This window comes from Berghia stephanieae, chromosome 5, assembly GCF_034508935.2.
Source record: "Berghia stephanieae isolate SIO BIC M18660-M18661 chromosome 5, UCSD_Bste_1.3, whole genome shotgun sequence".
Classification (NCBI taxonomy): domain Eukaryota; kingdom Metazoa; phylum Mollusca; class Gastropoda; order Nudibranchia; family Aeolidiidae; genus Berghia; species Berghia stephanieae.
This window is the reverse complement of record NC_088364.1, coordinates 2031853-2059747: the sequence shown is the minus strand read 5'-3', so window position 1 is coordinate 2059747 and position 27895 is coordinate 2031853. Positions and strand designations below refer to the sequence as shown.

At 35.7% G+C, this 27895-nt stretch overlaps 1 protein-coding gene across 2 annotated transcripts in view; it reads right to left on the bottom strand.

The window, feature by feature from the left end:
- LOC144972234 (ethanolamine-phosphate cytidylyltransferase-like) overlaps nt 1–24059 on the bottom strand; it is a 42485-nt gene extending 18426 nt beyond the window's left edge. The window contains exons 1-9 of one of the 2 annotated variants that reach the window (XM_078913273.1): nt 23925–24059; nt 20727–20769; nt 19928–19973; nt 17986–18071; nt 13330–13405; nt 12269–12335; nt 11493–11540; nt 7308–7386; nt 6542–6562 (exon numbers count right to left, since the gene is read on the bottom strand). In XM_078913273.1, coding sequence (XP_078769399.1) covers nt 6542–6562; nt 7308–7386; nt 11493–11540; nt 12269–12335; nt 13330–13405; nt 17986–18071; nt 19928–19973; nt 20727–20769; nt 23925–24025 — 567 coding nt within the window. In that variant the 5' untranslated portion in view covers nt 24026–24059. The remainder of the gene's footprint in view (nt 1–6541; nt 6563–7307; nt 7387–11492; nt 11541–12268; nt 12336–13329; nt 13406–17985; nt 18072–19927; nt 19974–20726; nt 20770–23924) is intronic. The other variant, XM_078913274.1, reaches the window with a different exon arrangement.
- Nucleotides 24060–27895: the final 3836 nt, after the last annotated feature.

Sequence of the window (27895 nt, the reverse complement as noted above, 5' to 3'; positions counted from 1 at the left end):
CTCTCAGTCAGCCAGGCGGAGGGTGTCGTGTCAATTGAGCCTTGAGTTTGGCACTGACCCCGTGACTGTTTATTCCTTGTTTTCATCTGGCCCATCTCCATACCCTATTTTTCTCATATTATGGATACAAACGCCCACTCCACACTTTTTATGAGTATTTATAAATGCCCGACATTTGTTTTGATTATAAATTATAATCTACATTTAGAACCTTCTCTGTGCCTTGTTTTAATTTTCTAGTGAAAAAAAAAGATAATTTGATAGCCCTGGGGACGTGCAAGGTTCATTTTCATATCAATAAACCGTTCATTGTGTTTATAAAATTAAATTTATTCTCCAGGGTGCCAAATGGGGACAGTCCTGATGTGATCAGGCCAGTTGGCCGCTATGGGCTATTGTGGACAGTCCTGATGTGATCAGGCCAGTTGGCCCCTATGGGCTATTGTGGACAGTCCCGATGTGATCAGGCCAGTTGGCCGCTATGGGCTATTGTGGACAGTCCCCATGTGATCAGGCCAGTTGGCCACTATGGGCTATTGTGGACAGTCCCGATGTGATCAGGCCAGTTGGCCGCTATGGGCTATTGTGGACAGTCCTGATGTGATCAGGCCAGTTGGCCCCTATGGGCTATTGTGGACAGTCCCGATGTGATCAGGCCAGTTGGCCGCTATGGGCTATTGTGGACAGTCCCCATGTGATCAGGCCAGTTGGCCACTATGGGCTATTGTGGACAGTCCCGATGTGATCAGGCCAGTTGGCCGCTATGGGCTATTGTGGACAAAATTCTATAGCAAAAGCAAGGCTGGCTCTTTAGGCACTATAATTCCCTACTTAGTGTTTTGTCTCTATGGACAATGTATAGCCTGCGTTAGAAAAAGTGAGTGGAGCAAGCATGATCGGGGATAGCTCATATGCTAGAGTCACGCTCTTCCAGGCCAGGCAGAGTTGTCGTACCAGTAAGGTTGTGGATTCAAACCCCCATCACCGCCGCGAAATTTTTATTCTCTATTGTCTTCTGGAACTTTCCTACTCACTTCATCTCTCATAGCTTGATTACCTGCATTGCTAATTTCTGCAGCTGTGTTCAAACATGTTTAATAAAAAAAAACTGCTAGATATCATCATCCATCATCACATTTGGTTTCAGCCAAACTTAAATCTTTGAACTCTTCCAAATTTACCTTAGGATCCAATCAAAGCCAAATGGGAAACAACGGAACGTTTGAATAAATCATAGAAGACAAGTGATTGGGGGTGGTTCGAGTTTCCTCTTTATCAATACATGATTTTCATTGGTTGTTCTGATAAAGGGGAAACCCAAAACGTTCATCAATCATTAGGACATTATCCAGGTCATCGAGGTTATCCCATCATTGACTCAAAACTTGTGTGTCCACTTTGTCTCACTTTTATTTTCATAAAGTCAAAGCCAAGTTTGGATCAGCACAAAATGTCTGGCTCTCACTGTTAAAACCTTCATCAAAGAGGTCTACAGTCCAAAATGACCTCCTGGTAACTTTAGGAAAACCTTCATCAAAGAGGTCTTCTACAGTCCAAAATGACCTCCTGGTAACTTTAGGAAAACTTTCATCAAAGAGGTCTTCTACAGTCCAAAATGACCTCCTGGTAACTTTTGGAAAACCTTCATCAAAGAGGTCTTCTACAGTCCAAAACGACCTCCTGGTAACTTTTGGAAAACCTTCATCAAAGAGGTCTTCTACAGTCCAAAATGACCTCCTGGTAACTTTTGGAAAAGCTTCATCAAAGCGGTCTTCTACAGTCCAAAATGACCTCCTGGTAACTAGGAAAACCTTCATCAAAGAGGTCCTCTACAGTCCAAAATGACCTCCTGGTAACTTTTGGAAAACCTTCATCAAAGAGGTCCTCTACAGTCCAAAATGACCTCCTGGTAACTTTAGGAAAACCTTCATCAAAGAGGTCTTCTACAGTCCAAAATGACCTCCTGGTAACTTTTGGAAAAGCTTCATCAAAGAGGTCTTCTACAGTCCAAAATGACCTCCTGGTAACTTTAGGAAAACATTCATCAAAGAAGTCTTCTACAGTCCAAAATGACCTCCTGGTAACTTTTGGAAAACCTTCATCAAAGAGGTCTTCTACAGTCCAAAATGACCTCCTGGTAACTTTAGGAAAACCTTCATCAAAGAGGTCTTCTACAGTCCAAAATGACCTCCTGGTAACTTTAGGAAAACCTTCATCAAAGAGGTCTTCTCAGTCCAAAATGACCTCCTGGTAACTTTTGGAAAACCTTCATCAAAGAGGTCTTCTACAGTCCAAAATGACCTCCTGGTAGATTTTGTAAAAGCTTCATCAAAGAGGTCTTCTACAGTCCAAAATGACCTCCTGGTAGATTTTGTAAAATCTGTTTATAAAGCGGAGTAAACTTGTAGCCTACAAACCCATCAATTGCTTTATGATGTTACTCCATCACCCTTTACATTACTTCATTTTTCTATTCATGGTTAATTCTTTTTTTTAAAAAAAGCATTTGTTAACGATTCTACTCATTTCTATAATTTTCTCAAACAGTTATAAAAGTCTTTGCTAAAAGCTAAAAAGCAGACAAATGCAATATTATGAATAACTACATTGTTGATGTAAATGATATCTAAAAACTGCTGTACATTGTCATTGTAGAAATAAATATTAAACCAAGTAAACAATCTCTTAAAAAAAAAAAAAAAAAAGGAATGATGATAAAATGTAATGTATAATTTGGCCCGGTCTTCCAGCAATTGGTACCATTTGGCAACACTCTATCTCCCTTTGTGTAATGTCCTACTTTTATACCATTTGGCAACACCCTATCTCATTAAACTAACTAAAATTAAATCTTTCAGCGAGGGAATATTTTGTACTTTTGGCCCAAAAACTTGGAATTCATTTCCTGAACCAATTAGATCCTCTACGTAACGTTTTGAAGAAAAATCTGACAACATGCCCTGTCAATGAATATCTCGTATCTTAGTCATTTATTATTCAATCCCTGATATACCTTCAACACAATTTGACTGAGTCATGTAAGAATATAGAGAATGTGTGCATAGTGCATATTATGTCCACTGTAGTTCAATGTATTTTAAATATAATTAGAATGCAGTCCCAATAGTTGTAACATTGAAGCACTTTGATGCCTCGGCATACAGCGCTATTTCAGTCTCTTTTATTATAAGGTACCACAATAGACGTCATTTTTCTGGCAGGAGAAACCCTATGTCTTTTGCGTCATGCGTCGAGAAAAGGACTTATTTTAAACCGGGTCATTCAAGCATTATTACCTCAGCCATTAAAAAACGTCCAGAGCTAAATTTGGTATCGTCTTAAAGAAGAAGGTTTCAGCTTTATTCCTGTACCACTTCAAGAATAAAAAATGGGCATAAAAGGTAGAAAAATGTCATTTTAAAACTAAACGGCAGCAAAAAAATCCCGATATATTATTGATATAAAATTTGAACTGAGTCTATCTAAAAGACAAACATCTTGTCTCTATGTCTACCAATTTGTTTTAATGAAGGTTGTTTAATGGCCGAGGCATCGCATTTTTAAAAAGCCCACCAAATCCTTGTTTTCAGCTTTGAGTGTTATTGAATTTTTTACACCTCATTATAGTTTGTAACAGCATATAAAATGCCGTGAGAATGAGATCTCAAATTATTGACAAAAAGAATGGAGTTCATGAATACCACATGAATATTTTATTAAAGTGCCTTTTAGATTATTTGAAACAAAATAAATACGATATATATCGTTATTTCAATAGATAACTCTGGTCATTAAGTGAGTATGTTTTAATGATGGAACAGCCTCAATAAACCCCTATTTTTTTTGTTTTTTTATTAACGTGTAATTTTTAAAAATGACTTTCTAGCCTTGGTTTTTATTAAACGACATTTTGTTTTTATCAATTTATACATGTAAATTTTTTTCATATCTGGTTTGTCTCTCGATGTCTATGTAATGCCAAACAAACAACAAGTGCTGAATTTACACACGCACTCTCTACACTCGTGGTGGCCATGTTGTTGCTATGACAAAATGATTGTTTGACCTCGTTATAACAGTAGTAGATTTTTACGGTCGAAAGTGTGATGTCGTTTTTATAACAATTGCATAGGAATACCCACTAGTTGTAGTTTATAAATAGACAAAAGACACACACTGATTCGTCCCAATGTGTTAGAAAATGGAAAAAGCATTGCTATTGTTTATTTTATTTGGGAAAAGTGGTACTTGTAATAGTTAGAAGACTGGAGAAATAAGACTAACCATTTTTTTTCTCTAAAGCTTTCATGATACATTATGTATAGGAACAATAAGAATTATTCGTGGCTAATAAGCAGTGTATCTGTAGAAGTAAAATAATCATTCTCTACGCCATTAAAACTGGATCAAAATGGATAATAGAATGACGTGTATTTTTTTGTTTGCTTTTGTTTTAAATTGGGAAGAGATGAGAAAAGAAGCAAATAAAGAGATCAATGGGTTTTTTTTTTCAGTTTTGGTTTTGGTGAGATTTGCAAAACCTCAGTTTGCACAATACTTGCCTCTCAAGCAAAGGGAGTTAATCAAAAATAATTGGGTGGCTAGGTCTTTATGGAGTGTGTGGTGGAAAGACAAGCATCCTATCTAAAAGGTAGCAAACAATTCATTAAGTAACACAGAAATCAGGATACAGTCATGCGTCATAGACCTTAAGGTGCTAAAAGACTTTGGGGTGGTAGGGGGTTGAGGGCACACACAAGCACATGATCCTGTATAAGAGGGAAGTACTCCACCGCCAACGGATATATATATCGATATCCCCCTAATAACATACAAAGAGACAATTTACAATGGAAAAAACATCCTACATAAAAGGAATAATAGGTTTTACTGCACCCTTTCGGGTAAGGATCCCAGAGAGAGCCAAGGGCTTTAGTTTAAAGATGACAAAAGCAAACGGAAAAACTAGAGGCACCGAAATGAGTCAATAAGATGGAGAGATAGAATAAATTTTACTCATATATATATAAGGGAACAACACAAAGCAAACGACGTTTAGGCCACATATTTGGTGTTTACTGGAAGAGGACCAAAGACTGAAATGTCGTGTGTTTTGTGTTGTTCCCTTGGATAAGAGTCACATTTACTCATTTTATCTTTCTCTCCAAACATTCTCTTGAAGGGTGTGTAGTTCTACAGTAATGATTAAAGGTTATCATGTATAGAGTTATGCAGTAATGATTAAACGTTATTGCTGTGCTGTATCTCTGGCATGGCACTCTTTTATTTGTGGAGTTAGAATTTTTAGATACACGCTACACATTTTGACAATCCATGAGTTTAATAATCATGTTTTTTTTGGAGGTTTTTTTAAAGGTTTTTTTTTTCCTGCTATTTTTATTAGTAGTAGAATAGAGCATAACATACAAACAAGCCATACATTAACAATTTTATACTTTCAGTTATTATGACATTAATTGTTCACAATCTGCCGTACATTTTATTCCAAATGAATGAAAGAATTGTCAGTTATTATAATGTAAGTAAATTTGTTGATGTTTAGTGTTTACCTGTTAAATATTTTGTTTGTTTCTATTAAGCAATGGGACAATAATCTAAGCCAGTCATAGTTTTACTACTATTAAGAATGAAAGATTATTATGACGTCATCCAAAATTGACGCTTTTGTTTTATGACATTAAAAACAATGTCAAGGTCAAAAGTATGGTGGTGGTTTAAAAATAAGCATCATAATATGATGACTATAATTATGAGAAACAAAATCTTAAGCTCTAAAAAAAAAATAGGACAGTTTTTAAATGTGTGTGGATACATCATTGTTCAAAAATGTATATCATTATAATAATTATTATTATCATTATTATTATTATTATTATTATTATTATTATCATTATTATTATTATCATTATTATTATTATCATTTATTATTATTATCTATATTATATATTATCTATTATTATTATCATTATTATTATTAATTATTATTATTATTATTATTATTATTATTATTATTATTTATTATTATTATATATTATTATTATATTATTATTATTATTATTATTATTATTATTATTATATTATTATTATTATTATTATTATTATTATATAATTATTATTATCATTATCATTATTATTATATTATTATTATTATCATTATCATTATTATTATTATTATTATTATATTATATTATTATTTATTATTATTATTATTATTATTATTATTATTATTATTATTATTATCATTATTATTATTATTATTATTATTATTATTATTATTATTATTATTATTATATTATTATTATTATTATTATTATTATTATTATTATTATTATTATTATTATTATTATTCAACAAGCTATACTCAAAGTTTGTAGAAGTGCCATGAAAACGTGATCCCCCACACAGATATTGAGTGCTAGGGTTGGTTTAAAAAGGCGGAAATGGAAAGAAAGGAAACAAAATTAAAAAGCAAATTCTATACAATGTCCAATGTGCTTCCGGCATTGGTTTTCACACTTACATTAGCAGCAGCCCCTGAAATCTGAAACAACGCAAGTGTGGAGAAGTGATACATCAAAGTTCACATGCAACAACACGCTAAGCAAGGCAAGACTAACTAACACACAGCAATGACCAAGAGAAATGAATGGGGAATGTCATGAGCTAGATTGAAAACAACAACAACAACATGGGGGCATGCTGACACATAGAATATGACATGCATGATGGGAAGGAGGTGGGAAGAGGCATAAAGAATAAGGGGAGGAGGAGAAGAAGAAGAAGAAGAAGAAGAAGAAGAAGAAGAAGAAGAAGAAGAAGAAGAAGAAGAAGAAGAAGAAGAAGAAGAAGAAGAAGAGAGAAGAAGAAGAAGAAGAAGAAGAAGAAGAAGAAGAAGAAGAAGAAGAAGAAGAAGAAGAAGAAGAAGAAGAAGAAGAAGAAGAAGAAGAAGAAGAAGAAGAAGAAGAAGAAGAAGAAGAAGAAGAAGAAGAAGAAAAGGAAGATGGTGATGGTACTGAAAACGTGTGCATCCGATGATTTCAATAAATGAATAAATTGGTCCTTATAAAGAAAAAGATATAGAAACAGGCATGTCCAATGAGATGGATATATATATATATATATATATATATATATATATATATATATATATATATATATATATATATATATATATATAGAAAGCTTCTATTGGAGACTGAAAATGATGACTTGAGACATTGGTCATGTGACACTGTATTCAATGGGAAATTGACACACCAAGACACATCAACACAGTTAGTGTTTACCTTACTGATGTCCCCGACCTGTGACGAGTCAATGTTCTGCTCATCTCTCTGATGATGTGACTTAGTCATCAACAACATTCTGTCAGAAACAACACAAAGATATGAGGCTATGTCAGAAACAACACAAAGATATGAGGCTGTGTCAGAAACAACACAAAGATATGAGGCTGTGTCAGAAACAACACAAAGATATGAGGCTGTGTCAGAAACAACACAAAGATATGAGGCTGTGTCAGAAACAACACAAAGATATCAGGCTGTGTCAGAAACAACACAAAGATATGAGGCTGTGTCAGAAACAACACAAAGATATGAGGCTATGTCAGAAACAACACAAAGATATGAGGCTGTGTCAGAAACAACACAAAGATATGAGGCTGTGTCAGAAACAACACAAAGATATGAGGCTGTGTCAGAAACAACACAAAGATATGAGGCTATGTCAGAAACAACACAAAGATATGAGGCTGTGTCAGAAACAACACAAAGATATGAGGCTGTGTCAGAAACAACACAAAGATATGAGGCTGTGTCAGAAACAACACAAAGATATAGGCTGTGTCAGAAACAACACAAAGATATGAGGCTGTGTCAGAAAACAACACAAAGATATGAGGCTGTGTCAGAAACAACACAAAGATATGAGGCTGTGTCAGAAAACAACACAAAGATATCGAGGCTGTGTCAGAAACAACACAAAGATATATGCTGTGTCAGAAACAACACAAAGATATGAGGCTGTGTCAGAAACAACACAAGATATGAGGCTGTGCAGAAAAACACATAAATATGTGGTGTATCAGAAGAAAACTCAATGATATTGAGCTATTCAGAAACAACACAAATAATGTGAGTGACTGTTTAGAAAAACACAAGAATGTGGTTGTGTCAGAACAACAAAATTAGGCTGTGTCAGAAGAACAACAAAGAATGAGGGTGTCAAACAACACAAAGAATTAGCATGTCATAAACAACAAAAGAAAACGAGGCTGTTCAAAACACGAAAGATATGAGGCTGTGTCAGAAGAAACAACAATGTATATTGAGGCTGTGTCAGAAACACACAAAGAAAGAGGGATACGATGACGTAGGCTGTGTCAGAAACAACACAAAGATATGAGGCTGTGTCAGAAACAACACAAAGATATGAGGCTGTGTCAGAAACATCTATTCTGTGACATTTGCCACAAAATTACTCCATTATTATTTTGTAAAACTAAGGAGAAAATTCGTTTTCATTGTTGATATTAGTTAATTATGTAAAATAAACCAAATAATTGGTGATCTCGCTCCGATGGAATAGCAGAAATCGTTTTTGTTTTTTTGTTTGTTTTGCTTGCAACATATTTAATTTAAAGTCATTTCTGCGCTAGTATAAAGGGAAAAAATGGGATAGTAAAAAGTTCTAGAATTACAATTATAACACCCAAGTAAAAGGAAGACAGAGGGGAACTGGTTCAAATAGGGAACAGATGTAAATTGCAAGAGCATACCATCAATGTACTTAATTTGAGATCACCTAAAAGTCTCATCCAGACACCAGCACAAAATGCCACTAAGAGGGATACACTCAGACGTTTACAAATCATATATAATATGTAAACAAAACATACCACAGTGATGATTTACAAGGAAAAAAAACCATCATCTCTCAAAACTATACATTCGACTGTTTTCCTCCCAGTCAGGCTCAGAACAAAACTAAGTAATCCCGTTCCAAGACAAAGACAGAGAGCAATTAGAAAACAGACAGGGGGACAGAAGACACGGCTAGTACCTCCCTGCCCACTATGGGAGGTCAGGAACCCCACCCAGGGGGATAGAAGACATGGCTAGTACCTCCCTGCCCACTATGGGAGGTCAGGAACCCCACCCAGAGACAGGGGGATAGAAGACACGGCTAGTACCTCCCTGCCCACTATGGGAGGTCAGGAACCCCACCCAGAGACAGGGGGATAGAAGACACGGCTAGTACCTCCCTGCCCACTATGGGAGGTCAGGAACCCCACCCAGAGTTAATAATGTAAAATAAACCACACAATGGGTGACCCAGCTCCAATAGAATAGCAGAAATTGTTTATAAAAGGTTAAAACAAAAGGTCTGGGCAGACGATCAATTTTGCCAACACTGAGAAAAAAACAATTTTAATGCTAGATCGTCTGTTTTTTAGTTTATTTTTCATTATTTCACCCAGAGAAATGGATGAGAGTAGATGGCGAATATCACAAAATGTACATTTTGACACAACCTTGCATACACATATTGTACTGGCCACACACATCCATAGACACACATAGAGTTCTTATGAGATACTGACCACCATTTTGGTAAAATAATTAAATTTGGTATTTACTACCATACACAAATACCCTAAAAATGTTATCTTGGGAGTGACTTTGATGTCTTATTCATGTTATTCATGTTTCTAGGGGTCCAAATAAATCAATTGATAGAGGATTTGCCTCACAAGCAAAGGGACAATGTTTGATCCCTGGTGTAGTTGACATTTTGATCTGAGATAGAGATACTGGTGGGCACAGGCAGCAAACAAACAAAAAGTTTTAAAATATCTATTTGGAGAAAAAAGAAATCTGAATTTCATGACAAACTATGTTTATCAACCAAAAACGAGTAACTACTATAGCATCTGACAGCACATATTTTCCACGGTCAGTTGCCCTTCTTTCAATATCCAAAAACATCTGTGCCTTCACATTGGCAGAGAAATGTGTGAGTTCCTGACAAAATCCCTCTGATGGACAACACTTAAGTAAAGAAGGAAACAAGCTAAAGTCCCATTGCTTTTTCAAGATAGTGGACGGCCTTGTGTATCAACAACAAGACAGATTAAAACCTTTTCCAACTTTGGCAGTAACTAGAGGACCTGATATGAGATTCCATAATCCACTGTCAAACTTAAACTGGGACATGATATGATAAGTGATTCCATAATCCACTGTCAAACTTAAACTGGGACATGATATGATAAGAGATTCCATAATCCAATGTCAAACTTAAATTGGGACATGATATGATAAGAGATTCCATAATCCACTGTCAAACTTAAATTGGGACAGGATATGATAAGAGATTCCATAATCCACTGTCAAACTTAAACTGGGACATGATATGATAAGAGATTCCATAATCCACTGTCAAACTTAAACTGGGACATGATATGATAAGAGATTCCATAATCCACCGTCAAACTTAAACTGGGACATGATATGATAAGAGATTCCATAATCCACCATCAAACTTAAACTGGGACATGATATGATAAGAGATTCCATAATCCACTGTCAAACCTAAATTCTCACACACAACCGTTTTTTCCAACTGCAATTCAATCCCAGAATAAATTGTCACAAAGTGCAGTAGGAGAGTATGACGTTGAACGTTATAAATTGTTGATAAATGAAATTGGATGAATGAATGGGAACGTGAGCTGAATAAGTATTGTTCAATCCTTATTGTTAAATCTGTTACTATACCATAGACGAAATTGGATGAATTAATGGGAACGTGAGTTGAGTCAGTATTGTTCGATCCTTATTGTTAAATCTGTTATTACAAAACCAGAGGTGACTTGAAATTTAAAGAAGGAAGAAAACCAAAGAACCCAACCAGAAGTGGGAACTATTCCAATGTTGTGTCTTGATGAAGCCAGGGTGAGCAATAATTTAGTACAATGCAAATGAGATTTTTACCACATCTTAATTAGGAACAGAGTTGTGGCCATATTAGCTCACCCAGTGGGGAAAAAAGAAACAGAGAAAACCAGCATTTTTTAAATTTTAGAGTCTTTACATGAGACATCAAACAAAAATATTTGTATATGTGTGGCTATGTGGTTCGCTTTCGGATCGGAAGGTCCTGGGTTTGAGCCTCGGTTGGCGAATAGTTGAGTCCTTGGAAAAGGCTCTTTACTCATATTCTCTTACCGTAAATTGTAATATGGCCTAACAGGCGTCATGTCTCGTTCTACATGTTACGTGTTGCTGTTGGTCAGGGACACTTTGTAAATCACTTTGAGCACATTTAGTGGATATTGCGCAATATAAATTCTTAAGTTTTATATGCCAATAAAATCTGTTTCTGTGACAAGAGATTTGACAAGTGTGTTATGTCCCCTTGATTTGACTGTGATGTACAAGCTACACACGACACGCTGTCAGTCTTACCTTCCAACTAGATCTGTGGTCGACACACCGGCCGTCCTCTTGCATTCCCTGAAAGGATTTGGGATAGGAACACATCAGTGATAGACAAGGCCATGATGATGGTGGTGGTGATAATGATGATGGTGGTAGTGGTGGTGATGATGATGGTAGTGATGATGATGGTGGTGATGATGATGGTGGTGATGATGATGATGGTAGTGGTGATGATGGTGGTAGTGGTGATGATGATGGTAGTGGTGATGATGATGATGATGATGATGGTAGTGGTGATGATGATGGTGGTAGTGGTGATGATGATGGTGGTGGTGATGATGATGATGATGATGGTAGTGGTGATGATGGTGGTGGTAGTGGTGATGATGATGGTAGTGGTGATGAAGGTGGTGGTAGTGGTGATGATGGTGGTAGTGGTGATGATGGTGGTGGTAGTGGTGATGATGATGATGGTAGTAGTGAAGATGATGATGGTAGTGATGATGATGATGGTAGTAGTGATGATGATGATGGTAGTGGTGATGATGATGATGGTAGTAGTGATGATGATGATGGTAGTGGTGATGATGACGATGACAGTGGTGATGATGATGATGGTAGTGGTGATGATGATGGTACAGGTAGACAGACAAACAAACAATTGTAAGAGAGAGAGAGAGAGAGAGAGAGAGAGAGAGAGAGAGAGAGAGAGAGAGAGAGAGAGAGAGAGGGGGGGGGGGGGGGGGGAGAGGGAGAGAGTGAAAGACCAACAAACAGACAGACACGCAGACAGAGAGTCATACTTGTATCGTTCAGCAGACTTGACCAGATGGTATGTGTCTTGTCCATCTGCTGTAGTGGTGATGTCATCTAAACAACACAAAATATACAACCAGATGGAGTCATCAAGAAAACTAATAGTATTTACAGCTATCACCTCACCACACAAATCACATGCACATATATCATTGTATACATTGGTGGTATGCTCTTGGAATCTACATCTGGTCCCTATTTGTTCCCAATTCCCCTTTGTCTTACTTTTTCTTGCCTGCTTTATTTATAATTCTAGAACTTTTTACTATCCCATTTTCTTTCTTTTTACTGGCGCTGATATGACCTTAATGTGTTGCAAGCGCCGTAAAATCCTTAAAAAACAAAAACAAAACACAAACCACACACACACACACACATATATATCATTGTATTATCTGTCCCTCTACTCCAACCATGGGTGAGAGTTAACGGGGATCAATTTCCCTGAAAGACAGACCAGTGAAGCCACTTTGCCTGAAAAAGATGCGAATTTAATTTTTTGATGCTAGTGTTGGTATAGGTTGTAGTAGCGATGACGCTGTAGTGGTCCTGGTGATAATGATGATGATGTGGTGGTAGTAGTTGTGGCAGGGTCAATGCTGTGATGGTGGTTGCAGCAGTGGTGACTACTACCAACGGACTACTTTTAGACCTGTCCATGAGGACACATCTGCTCCAACGGACTACTTTTCTTTTTGTTTTTTAAAAGTATCATTATTGTGATTATAATAATTATATTACTATTATTATTTTTATTATTATTATTATTATTAATTACTATTATTACTATTATTATCATTATTATCATTATTATTATTATTATTATTATTATTATTATTATTATTATTATTATTATTTATTATTATTATTACTATTATTATCATTATTATTATTATTATTATTATTATATTATTATTATTATTATAACTATTAGTATTATTATTATTATCATTATTATTATTATTATTATTATTATTACTATGATTATTATAATAATTTTATGACTATTATTCAGTAAGAGATGAGAGTTGCAAGTTGAAGGCATTACCTCCATGGACACAGAAATCACAGTCGTACTCATCTAGGGTTTCCAATGTCGTCACATATGGGGCATCTTCAATCACCTGAAGGGAATCAAAATACACAAACATACAACAATATAAGATCATGGAACAAGCACACTTAACAAGGTACCTACACTTTTTAAGGAATTAAGAAAATAAACAAAAAATTCCTGTAGTCATAACATCCATTAATATGGGCTTACCGTGTATAAATCATCATTAATGACAAACATCCATTAATATGGGCTTACCGTGTATAAATCATCATTAATGACAAACATCCATTAATATGGGCTTACCCTGTATAAATCATCATTAATGACAAACATCCAATAATATGGGCTTACCGTGTATAAATCATCATTAATGACAAACATCCATTAATATGGGCTTACCCTGTATAAATCATCATTAATGACAAACATCCATTAATATGGGCTTACCGTGTATAAATCATCATTAATGACAAACATCCATTAAATGGGCTTACCGTGTATAAATCATCATTAATGACAAACATCCATTAATATGGGCTTACCGTGTATAAATCATCATTAATGACAAACATCCAATAATATAGGCTTACCGTGTATAAATCATCATTAATGACAAACATCCATTAATATGGGCTTACCTGTATAAATCATCATTAATGACAAACATCCAATAATATGGGCTTACCGTGTATAAATCATCATTAATGACAAACATCCAATAATATGGGCTTACCGTGTATAAATCATCATTAATGACAAACATCCATTAATATGGGCTTACCCTGTATAAATCATCATTAATGACAAACATCCATTAATATGGGCTTACCGTGTATAAATCATCATTAATGACAAACATCCATTAATATGGGCTTACTGTGTATAAATCATCATTAATGACAAACATCCATTAATATGGGCTTACCGTGTATAAATCATCATTAATGACAAACATCCATTAATATGGGCTTACCCTGTATAAATCATCATTAATGACAAACATCCATTAATATGGGCTTACCGTGTATAAATCATCATTAATGACAGTCTAACACCAAAAGAAAGAGAGGTTACAAAGCATGCGTGAGAGAAAAAGGTGAAAACTTGACCTCAGATATAAATATAGATGAGAAATGGAATCAAGTATCGAACTGCATCACAGAATCTGCAAGAGAAACTATTCCATCTGTGAAAAAACACGAACCAAAACAAAAATGGATGAATGACAAGATCTTGGAAATGATGGATGAAAGAAGAAAACAAGAACACAACAGCAATGAATATAAAGAAGCTAATAAGAGTAAGAGAGCTAAGAAAGATTACATTGAACATGATTGTCAGTACAAGATCTATATTGGAAAACGACCAGCCATGGCAAGACAATGCATTGAATATGCAAAGGGTAATATAATCATCGACAACAATGAAATTTAAGATGTTCACAGCGTCATATTTTCGACTCTGAGCGCTACTTCAATCGCCTCACATCAGGCTGACCACCTGATACCCGATACCCTTGCTCTCGGGAAAAACGTAATTGACCATGACACGATAGGTATGCAAGCCGGACGTTGGCGTGGCATGCGCGTGTGGTGCAACACTGTGATGCAATTATTTGCTTTGAAAATCCCTCTTTTTCACCCTTCCCCCCACCAAACCTTCAGAACGATTCATTTTATTTTCATTATTCATGTTATCACCAAGTTCAGATTTGTTTCTGTGTAATTTTTATTGTTTCTTGGTTTTCAACTTGGAAAATAATATTAGTTAAAATACGACTGCTTATCGCTCTTGGAATGATATCAAATTTGATGTGAGTGATGTGATTAATTTAATTAATAACTCTGGTTTGGATCCATGAAGTTTTATTTTTTTTCGTCATTCCCTATTTTTAAGTATTTGTCTTTAATATAAGTTTTAGAATAAGTTCGCGATATGAGCGATTTAGGGATAAATGTTAAATATTCACATTTGTGCTCAAATGTATTATCTCAATGTGTTCTCGGGGGAGGTGGGTAGGGGGGCCTGTGACAGGCTTGGAACAGTAGTAGTAGTAGTAGTAGTAGTAGTAGTAGTACTAGTAGTAGTAGTAGTAGTAGTAGTAGTAGTAGTTTTAGAAGTAGTTATGTTTAAAATTTCATATTTGGATTATTGAAAATCATTTGTATAAAGTAAGATTTTATAAAATTGACAATTCCAAGATTATTGTGAAGCTAGCTTCAGTAAACCTCTATGCAGACTTTCAAAAAATTCAGTAATGGGATATAGATAACTACTTCAAGAGCATTTTTTGGATTAACTATGAACTTCGCAAGAGAAATTGAGGGTGAGTTATAATTGTAATAGTTTTAAGAGTAATATAAAACAAAAAAAATCAGATGTCCATGGATTCATTGTCTTGTAATCGACACTTTAATTGAAAAGTGTTAATGATAATCAGTTTAAAAAATGACCTACATTTGTTTCGTTCTAACTATCATTCCATCATTCATAGACTACTGAAACTTCTCATGTCACAACCATACATCATTACTAACAGTTTCCACCCTACATGCTTTCAATGGCATGTTTTGATTTAACGGGAATGCCCAACTGTTGATTGCATACAATTACTAGAACATGCATGTCCAGCAAGCGCGCCGTTCGTTTTCTCGCCGAAACTGGGTGAGTCATCACCTGGCACATCTGGCATCGATTAACCGCGGTAGGGCTGTGGGGAGGCCGCGGTATTAAAGTATCGCAATTTGGACACTGTGTGTTGGGCAGTATATATAGAAAATCTTTACACAGATGACAAAAGAGGTGCATATTAGGATCCTCCACTGTGAACATGGGTCCCCAGATGATAAGAGAAGAAGTAGAAGCTGTTTGCAAAGAGATTGAAAAGGGGAAAGCGGTAGGCCAAGATAGTTTCTCAATAGAATTGATTGACGCCCTCGACTATCTGGGAATAGACATTCTGACAAAAGCCTTTAATGTCATATATTTTTTAAAAGGTGTCCTGCCTAACGTTTTAAGACATTCTGTATTCATTACCATCCTCAAAAAACAAGGAACTATTGATTGTGACCAACACAGAACAATCAGCATAATGAGCCAGGCCACAAAAATAATATTAAGAATACTTATGAAAGAATGAGGAGCAAGATCTCTCCAGAGATAAGTGACGAGCAGTTTGGTTTGGTTAAAGAAAGGGGTACGGTAAATGCAAGTTTTACATTGAAAACAAGAATGTAACGGTCAATCAAAAAACAAAAATAATCTATGCTTCATTGATTGTTCCAAAGCTTTTGATTCAGTACAACATGAAGCGTTTTTCAAAATCATAGAAAAGATTGGAGTAGACAGTAAAGACCTTCAAATTATGAAAAACATAAACTGGAATCAAACAGCGTGTGTCAAACGTGATAATGAAACATCAGATAGACTTCTTTAAAATCGAGAAGGGAGAAGGACAAGGTTGCGTCTTATCACCAGACCTTTATAACATATATAGTGAAATAATATTCAAAGAAATAGAAGATATGAAAGTATGAAAGGTGCCGTTCTTGGAGGGGGAAGAATACAGACGATGGTACTCTGATGGCATACTCTTGAATTAAATGTTAAGAAAAGTGAATGCATGGTGGTCTCAAAGAATGACAACACCACCACCTTTCACTGGTCAAGTAAAGGAGAGTCTATCAAACAAGTAAAGAAATTTAGACATTTAGGCGCTACCATTACCATAGGAGACATAGAGGATATAAAAAAAGAATAGAATTAACAAATAATGTGTTCATAAAATGCGACCAGTCGTGTCAAACAACCTGAAGTTGAAGACCAGAGAAAGTAGAAGAAACATAATATGTTATAAGTTCCTTTTTATATGGTTGTGAAACGTGTAATCTTGACAAAGAATGTACTAGGAAGGTGAGAAAGAGAAGAATATTGATCAATACCATGAGAAAGAGTCAGTTACGGTTTATGGGACATAACTATAAGACACAACTATTAGACATGTCCTTGGGTAAGGAACTATAAGACATGTCCTTGGGTATGGAACTATAAGACATGTCCTTGGGTATGGAACTATAAGACATGTCCTTGGGTATGGAACTATTAGACATGTCCTTGGGTAAGGAACTATTAGACATGTCCTTGGGTATGGAACTATTAGACATGTCCTTGGGTATGGAACAATAAGACATGTCCTTGGGTATGGAACTATTAGACATGTCCTTGGTATGGAACTATTAGACATGTCCTTGGGTATGGAACTATTAGACATGTCCTTGGGTATGGAACAATAAGACATGTCCTTGGGTATGGAACTATTAGACATGTCCTTGGGTATGGAACTATTAGACATGTCCTTGGGTATGGAACTATAAGACATGTCCTTGGGTATGGAACTATAAGACATGTCCTTGGGTAAAGAACTATACACACATTATTACCATTTGTGAATGAATACCTGGCTATAGGCCGTGACAGATATTGCAAGAGTGTTAACAGGTGACTGGTACTGTATGAAATGTTCATATGAATCCATGTGTACTGCTGAAGGAATAAATAAAACACTGTGAAATGCATAGAGCATGGTAAACCCAAGGAAATGTGCTATATAAATGTTGATATGAATCTATTTGATGAAAATCTCACCTCATCCACCCATTTGATGGCTCGCACCATTTTGTACCTTTCTTCCTCTGAGTAGACAGGGGGGCCCTTGTGTTTGGCTACCTCAGCTGTCAACAACAACAGCAACATAAATAGAAATACATCAAAGAATACAATATCAACACAACACTGAGTTGTTTTGTCAAGCATGTTTTATGTAGACTTAAATTATTGTTAATTGCTATTATATCAATACTAGTTGTTGTTGAATTGTTGTAGTTGTACAGTTATGGTTAATTGCTATTATATCAATACTAGTTGTTGTTGAATTGTTGTAGTTGTACAGTTATGGTTAATTGCTATTATATCAATACTAGTTGTTGTTGAATTGTTGTAGTTGTACAGTTATGGTTAATTGCTATTATATCAATACTAGTTGTTGTTGAATTGTTGTAGTTGTACAGTTATGGTTAATTGCTATTATATCAATACTAGTTGTTGTTGAATTGTTGTAGTTGTACAGTTATGGTTAATTGCTATTATATCAATACTAGTTGTTGTTGAATTGTTGTAGTTGTACAGTTATGGTTAATTGCTATTATATCAATACTAGTTGTTGTTGAATTGTTGTAGTTGTACAGTTATGGTTAATTGCTATTATATCAATACTAGTTGTTGTTGAATTGTTGTAGTTGTACAGTTATGGTTAATTGCTTTTATATCAATACTAGTTGTTGTTGAATTGTTGTAGTTGTACAGTTATGGTTAATTGCTATTATATCAATACCAGTTGTTGTTGAATTGTTGTAGTTGTACAGTTATGGTTAATTGCTATTATATCAATACTAGTTGTTGTTGAATTGTTGTAGTTGTACAGTTATGGTTAATTGCTATTATATCAATACCAGTTGTTGTTGAATTGTTGTAGTTGTACAGTTATGGTTAATTGCTATTATATCAATACCAGTTGTTGTTGAATTGTTGTAGTTGTACAGTTATGGTTAATTGCTATTATATCAATACCAGTTGTTGTTGAATTGTTGTAGTTGTACAGTTATGGTTAATTGCTATTATATCAATACTAGTTGTTGTTGAATTGTTGTAGTTGTACAGTTATGGTTAATTGCTATTATATCAATACTAGTTGTTGTTGAATTGTTGTAGTTGTACAGTTATGGTTAATTGCTATTATATCAATACCAGTTGTTGTTGAATTGTTGTAGTTGTACAGTTATTGTTAATTGCTATTATATCAATACCAGTTGTTGAATCGTTGTAGTTGTACAGTTATTGTTAATTGCTATTATATCAATACCAGTTGTTGTAGTGGTACAGTTAAAATCTGCTGTCATATGGTAAAAGGAAGTAAGCGCCAATGTAAAAAAAAATTGAGTGATTTTTATTATGTGAATCCCAGTTTCACAATGCACAATACTATCTGTGTCATGTGGTTATATACCATTTTTTCATCTCTTTGTATTTATTAAACAAGTTATTTTTATCGTTTCCAATAACACAACAAGCTTGCGAGTATGTGTTATTGCACGATGAAAATATACCGAGTTTAATAGTGACCTTTTTACGAACCCAGTTACTGTGTACTCCCATTGACCTCAATACGGTACAAAACCAATAAAATGAAGTGGAGAAAGACAAAGAGAGAGAATAAGCACAAGGAGGCAGGAAAGAAATATATATATATATATATATATATATATATATATATATATATATATAAAATATATATATATATAGAGAGAGAGAGAGAGAGAGAGAGAGAGAGAGAGAGATTATGACAGCATAAAGCAAAATTATTAGAATTATTACTTTTAGAAATTCTCCATCTCTCCCATTGATGAATTTGGTTCATTGTAATAGCATTTCCCCATTGACAAATATCACTGGTCCAAATGATACGACCAGGGAAATAATGCATACAAGATAAATAAATAAACAATATCAAATGTTGATTAAAAAGACTCACCATCCGAGTGGACCCCAACGCACAAGTAGTCACCAAATTCTTTACCCTGAAGGATGAAAAAGGAAGTCAATTAAAATAATGTCACAGACGTCACCATCATCAAAAATATCAGCATTTCTATGGTTGGTTTGAAGAACACGTGTGCTATATCTGCAATATAACGTCCTCTAAAATATCAGCATTGCTATGGTTGGTTTGAAGAACACGTGTGCTATATCTGAATTATAAAGTCCTCTAAAATATCACCATTTCTATGGTTGGTTTGAAGAACACGTGTGCTTATATCTGCATTATAACGTCCTCTAAAATATCAGCATTTCTATGGTTGGTTTGAAGAACACGTGTGCTATATCTGCATTATAAAGTCCTCTACAATATCAGCATTTCTATGGTTGGTTTGAAGAACACGTGTGCTATATCTGAATTATAAAGTCCTCTACAATATCAGCATTTCTATGGTTGGTTTGAAGAACACGTGTGCTATATCTGCAAGGTTTTAACAAAGATACTCATAAACCGTTATCAAAACTATATTTGAGCTCTTCTTTACTCCAAAATCATTCATTTTACAAGATTATAAAGTCTAACATCAAAAACTGACTGGAGTGGTAGACCAAAATTGACTGGAGATTATTTTTTTAAAACCAAGAAAACAAGTGATATAAAATTAAAAACCACAGCCCTGTGCTAAGATTATATGACAGTTTATTTTCAAACTACAAATCTAATTTTGACAATTTCAGTTGAATATCAAATGATAAATGGCTGGTGTGGGATGGAATGAGTGACCTTGACCTACCTGCCTAACAGCGTTGGCATGTCCAAAATGTACCATGTCAAAGCTGGGAAAAGAGAAAGGGTTTACACATGTCACAGCCATTAAAACAAACTACACATTGGTTGAATCTGGAGAAACACATTTGATTGTTGAGAAGTGCAGAGAACCTCAAGTTGCATAAAGCACTATAACTATAAGTACACGATTTTGTAACGAACCAAAAATTCTATTTAAAAAAACAAACAATGCAATGAGGCTGACGCCTGCGTTATTCCAGTCTTCCCTTGGAATAGACCCTAGAGATAAATTTCCCCTATGGGATGAATAAAGGGAATTTAATTTATTTATTATTTTAACAATGTGAAATTGAATGTAAGCTTCAATTTAATATACGAAAACAGATATAATGGACGTTTCAGGTTTCCCCTTTATCAAAAAATCAGGATAAATGAATTTTCTTTTTCTTTTTTGTTCTTCAATTTTCTCTTATGTAGTTCCAAAAATCCATTTACTTTTCCGGGGAAGGGGGAGGTTACTTATTCTTGAGTACAATGCACTTCAACGACGAATACAAAACCTTTGTTTGTAAGGGGTTTACAGCACTTGCAATCACATTTAGGTCACTTCAGTGCCAGTAAAAAGGAAGAAAATGGAAAAGTTTTTTTAAAAAAACATCCAAGTGCAGCTGCAGCAGCTTTTTCTCTTTGATCTCGTACAATGGTCTCCCCTGCACCCAACACCTTGGTCGTTTGCGGGTCCCCTCCCACCATCTTCCCCCATCATCAGTTTATAATTTTCTCTCCGTATCTAGGACAGAGCTCCTCATGCACTATTATCTAATATTAAATGACACTGACCCTGCCCCACCCCCTAATGCATGGTAGGATGAGGCCTGAGGTAGTCTCCATTCTATCGTCATTCTCTGTTTCTTACTAGCTGATGCCGACAGCAGACCTTTGGTTTTTTTGAAGTTCAACTGATTGTCTCAGTAGAAAACAGAAACATTTTTAAAAAGTGAGTCTGCCTATACTACTCGTTGGATCAGAGATTGAGTCTGAGATAAGTTCGTTTGAGAAGAGGTTTTTCACTGAAGTCAATGAAGAAAAGAAAGGGAAAAAAAAAAAAAGGGAGGGGGGTCTCTGTTCGCAGATTTTAGTTGCACGATTTGTCCGAATTGTTTATTGCATTTTATTGAAGCCTGCATATTTCTTTTTGCATATTTTCTTCCTTTTTGAATGCATATTCATTTAACCGTGATGCAAATTTTTCATTTTTAAAATGCATAAAACCACTGGGCCAGATATGGTGCAAGAATTTTAAAAACAAAAAAAATCATGCCGCTATTTTTAATACGAGTTGGAAATCAGAGATATACGTACAAGCAACAAGTACAAGACCTCGTGATAATTTCTGTCAAGTTTTATTATTTAAAATGCTCTATTGGTTAAAGAAACTAGTATATTATGCCATTAGTCCCAGTTACTCTTAATTACTTTCCTTTTGTTTCACCATTGATTCCAGTTATACTTATTACTTTCCTTTTGTTTCACCGTTCCAGATATGATGGTCTTTGGTTTATGATAACGTTTGATTGAACCAATACCGACTTCGTGGTTATTTAGAAACTATCCAGTTATACGAAAGTTGTATAAAAATCACGACATTACGAAGACCAATCGGTATTATTAAATATTAGATAACAATGCATGCGGAGCTCTCTTTAGATAGGGAAAGAAAACTGGTGATGGAGGGTGGGGTGGGGGGCGACCCACAAGCAACCGAGCTGTTGGGCGCAGGGGAGATGATATAAAATCAAAATGAAAAAAGCAGCCGGCATTTGGATAATAGTACAAGAAACAATTCCATAAATGAAAACACGGCTTTACTCGGGAAGCCAAAATCATGGTCTATCTTGCCAAAATTGAATTTAAAAAAGAAGAGTACAAAAATTAATTTCGTATGCGGAAGAGGGGGGGGGGGGGTAGGGATATGATAATAATGTTAGCTACAAGGCCTAAAAACAAACCAATAAATAAAAAATAAATTTAAAAAAAAAACAAAAACAAAACACTCCACAGCTACAACACGAAGAAGCAGTTCCATAAATGAAAACACTGTTAACCTTGCAAAAATCTAAAAATATAGTTTTAAAAAATAGGCAGTGTCTACGTACACGGTAACCGGGCACCTAGCTGCAGGATCTACGTACACGGTAGCTCCTGTAACAATTGGTTTGCCGCTACAATACAAGCTATGGATAGACCTCGCTCTGTATGTATGTGTGTGTGTGTGTGTGTTTATTTTAAAAATCAAACAATACAATTTAACCCATTAAAGGCAAGATTCAAGGTTACTGTGTATAAATGTTACTGTGTACGTAGATCCTGAGGCTAGGTGCCCCGTTAGTCAGTAACGAAAATAATGATACCAAAATATCTGCGATATTTCTGTTTATAACGAAGTTATGCATCTTTAATTGAACCCCTCTAAAACTTTTAGTAAAAGCGAACAGCAATTTCCAGTCATAACTTTCTTATGGGCGAGTTGGGCCACAATTTGACTCCCACTGCTGCTGCTCACTAAACTGCCTAAAGTTACCGTGTACGTAGACACTCAGTAAAAAATAAAACTAAATTAAATATTGTGTAGACGGCCGGCCAATAACTTGCAATCTCTTTCCTGACTTTATTTTTGGTGGGGTGTGTGTGTGTGTGTGTGTGTGTGGGGGGGGGGGTTGTGATTATTACCTAAAAAAAACAGTCGAAAATACAGTTTTACACCAGGGAGCCAAATTCTTGGTCTCCCTAGACAAACTGGCCAATTATAGCTAAGGAGATCAAAATCTTGGTCCCCCTTCCCTAGATACTTCCATATAAATATCATTAATAAAATAATAATAAAATTAATATTGACGATTGTTATGATTTTTCAAAAACATTTTGTTTTGAAACTCTTAATCTAGTTTTATGTCTCATTATCAAATATTCTGAACTTGATTTTTCAATTTGGGAAAGAAAATTAAATTCTGACGTGGCATTTCCAACGTCATAGAAGTAGAAGCAAGCAGAATCACGCCATTCTTTTTTAACCCGTATTGAATATTTGTACACATCATACGAGCCGAAAAGGCCACGCCCCATTTTGGTGAAAATTACATTCGAAGGCATTGAAATGCATCATTGCAATAGAGTTCATACAGAAGAAATAAAATGAACAAACCAGCCATCCATCCATACTCGAACACCTCTTTTTTTCTTTTCTGGTGGTACTGATGAGTTGTTTGTACCCGCAGAACCCGGTTGCCGTTTCTCGGACGCCATTGTTGTTTGTTGTTCTAAAAGCAATGACTAGAATAAACGGCGGAAAGAAACATTCGATCACGGTCCAGTGACCTTTGCCCTCTTTCAATGGTAGTGTGTGTGTGTGTGTTTGTGTGTGTGTGTGGTAAACCAGAGAGAGAGAGAGAGAGAGAGAGAGAGAGAGAGAGAGAGAGAGAGAGAGAGAGAGAGAGAGAGAGAGAGAGAGAGATTTTTTTTAAAGACAACACTCCAAAACCTTGTTGATCTGGACATTAATTAAAAAAAAAAAAAGAAAAAAAAAGCGTTTGACCTTGTTCCTATATCGACAAAAATCCAACTGATTATAATCCAACTGATTATAGCAACATAACCCAAACATGAAGGGGAGTCCTTATTATCAGGATTCGCCATTCCCAAGCGCATTTTACACACATAGCAGTTGGCTTGTGACTAAATAAACAGTAGTCCCCCCCCCCCCCCCCCTTCTCAATACGATTGTAACTACTTGTAGACATCTATTCATAAGAGTACATTGGGAGTTAGGCCTGTCTTATCATTTCCTACATCCAGGGGCGTGGCTATATAGGTTGATTTGGTGCCTAGCACCGCGTCCATCTTTTAAAAATGGAGTACAGCATTAAACAAAAATAATACTGTGAAATGGTATATACTGCCTCTTACTTATTTGAATAAATCTTTTCTTTATTTTTTTCTTCTTTCTTTTGTATTGACAAATATAGCATTTCTAAGTCATTTGCTTCTGATTGTGGCACCACCTTGAACTGTAAGCATGTCACGCCACTGCCTACATCTATCATAAATTTAGTTCAATTAGAGTCAATTCTCGACCTTAATTTTTAAAATATTTTTTTAATGATCATTTATATAGCGCACTATCCACTAAAGTGCTCATAGCGCTTTACAAGGGGTCTATGACCAACAGCAACACGTAACATAGAACGAGACATGACGCCTGTTGGGCACTATTACATTTTTTAAACGATAGAGACAACGCTGTTAACGGTCGACGCTGTTAACGATCATGTACTTATTTTACACCCGAGTACGGTGAGAGAATATGAGTAAAGGGTCTTTTCCAAAAATTCAACTATGTGCCGAGCGAGGCTCGAACCCAGGATCTTCCGATCCGAAAGCGAGTGTCATACCCCAAGACCACATAACCGCACATTGAAATATCGCCTAACAGGCGTCATGTTTCGTTCTTCATGTTACGCGCTGCTGTTGGTCAAGAATCCTTTGTAAAATGCGATGAGCACACTTAGAGGATATTGTAATTGTACTATATAAAAGCTAAAGTTTTCACTTTTTATTAATAGATAGAGGCCGTATCTCCTGTTTCCATTTTAGGGTTTGTTTATGGCGATTTTGCGGCACTGGAGACAAGATGAGGCCATTTCAACACCAGTAGAACATTATATTATATATTTTTTTAAAATGCCTTCGACGTCATCAGATATCGTCATCTAGACATTCCACGAAGGGACAGCGTGGCTCAGCGGTATGGTCTTTGCTTCATACCCGAAAGGTACCGAGTTCGACTACCCGCCACGTTGTGTGGCCTTGAGCAAGTCACCTAGCCTTAGCTCACTTTGTGGCGCTGCACTGCCGCTGACGCCTGGGTTATTCCAGTCTTCCCTTGGAATAGACCCTAAAGAAAAATTTCCCCTTAGGGATGAACAAAGGGAATTTATTATTATTTATTTATTTTTATTTAAGGAATATAGATAATCCATCAAACAAGATGGCAACAAGGAATCACCCATGTTGTCCAAGTGAGCAAATGGGGGGGGGGGGGGGGGGGGGGGGCGGTTAATAATCTTGCTCAAGGAGAAAAAAACAATCGAAAGTGCCCCAAAGGGGGGGCTCGAACTCGGGACCTTCCGGGTCACAGTGCAATACCACTCGACCACTTCGCCCCCCCCCCCCCCCCCCCCCCCTCCGTAAAGTTAAGATCACCAAAGAAAAAGAAAGACAATGGATGGCGTGGGTCTTATTAAAGACCATGGATAGTATAGTTTTTATTGAAGACAATGGATAGTATAGGTTTTATTGAAGACCATGGATAGTATAGGTTTTATTGAAGACAGTGGATAGTATAGGTTTTTTATGAAGACAACGGATAGTATAGTTTTTATTGAAGACAACGGATAGTACAGTTTTTATTGAAGACAACGGATAGTATAATTTTTATTGAAGACAACGGATAGTATAGTTTTTATTAAAGACAACGGATAGTATAGTTTTTATTGAAGACAATGGATAGTATAGGTTTTATTGAAGACAATGGATAGTATAGGTTTTATTGAAGACAATGGATAGTATAGGTTTTATTGAAGACAATGGATAGTATAGGTTTTATTGAAGACAATGGATAGTATAGTTTTTATTGAAGACAATGGATAGTATAGGTTTTATTGAAGACCATGGATAGTATAGGTTTTATTGAAGACAGTGGATAGTATAGGTTTTATTGAAGACAATGGATAGTATAGGTTTTATTGGCGACATTGGACAGTAGATAGTCTTATGTTGGCATACTAACCTTTTATATTTATCATTGTATTTCAATTTTTTGTTTGTTTAGTACTGTTATGTGATGCTTGCGACGCATTCAGATCATGTCAGCATCAGTTAAAAGGAAGAAAATTAGATAGTAAACAAAAATATTTACAATCAAAAGTACACCAGAAAAGTGAGACAAAGGGGAGTGGTACAAATAGGGAACAGGTGTAGATTTAAAGAGCATGCTATCATTGTGCATATTTTAAGATCATCACGTAGTCTCATCCAGACACAAACACATGATCCAAGTCAGAGAAACACACTCAAATGCTTACATTATATACTCAAAGCAACAGATATAACAATGATAACAGAGACATGATTTATAAAGAAAAAAATATCATCTTCCTAAACTTCAACTATACATTTGACTGTCTCCCTCCCAGCCAAGGACAAACCAAGTATCTCATTCTAAGACAAAGAGAGAATTAAGTTGGGAAATAGATATAGGGGTATAGAAGTCATGCGAAGTGACATCCCTACCCACTATGAGATGATTATTTCAATGCAATGCCCTCTATACTCGGATTGCGATGCTCACTGAAAAGAAAACCCAAAATGACGGAGCTAGGCAAGACGTTATTTAGTTTGGCTCAAGGATAGAGGCAAATTGCAAGTCAGGTCCAGATATAAGACCCAGGTTGGCACTCGAGTTAGCCAAACTGACCGTCAAGGGAATGCAAGGGAGAGCCTCTTAAGAATAGTTTCGCTCACAGAATACGCCTTAAATCTAATTTTAATGTGACGTTTATTTCAATCCAGTTTTGATCTTAAGTTATGACCGACGATTTTTACTGAGTAACTGACCTTTTGTTTTGTAATTAATCAATTCAAGTGTCTCTCGTCAGAACAAGTTACTCATGTTAGTGAGTGATATTTGTGTAATTATGTTTGTATGTGTGTGTGTGTGTGTGTGCGTGCGTGTGTGTGTGTGTGTTCGTGTATGAATGTAAATGTATCTGTGCCTGAGTTTGTGTGTATGTGTTTGTTTCTTTATATTATGCATTCTCAAAATTGTCAAAGAATGAATGTTTGAATGACAATTAATAATGTAAAGTGCCGCTGAGCACTTATGTGAAAGTGACGCCAGATAAATAACTTGGTTCCGACAATTGTGGGGGAATAGAGGACAGTGTTGTATTGTGGAATGGTCATCGCTTCATACCTGAGTTTCATCCTGAGCCGTGCTGCTGTGTGGCCCTTAAGAAGTTGCCTTGCTCAAGCAAGCAACATTTGCAGTGCTATAATATGGAGTGTCATCCCACAAGACCACATAGATGCATGGAGTGTCATACCACTAGACCACAT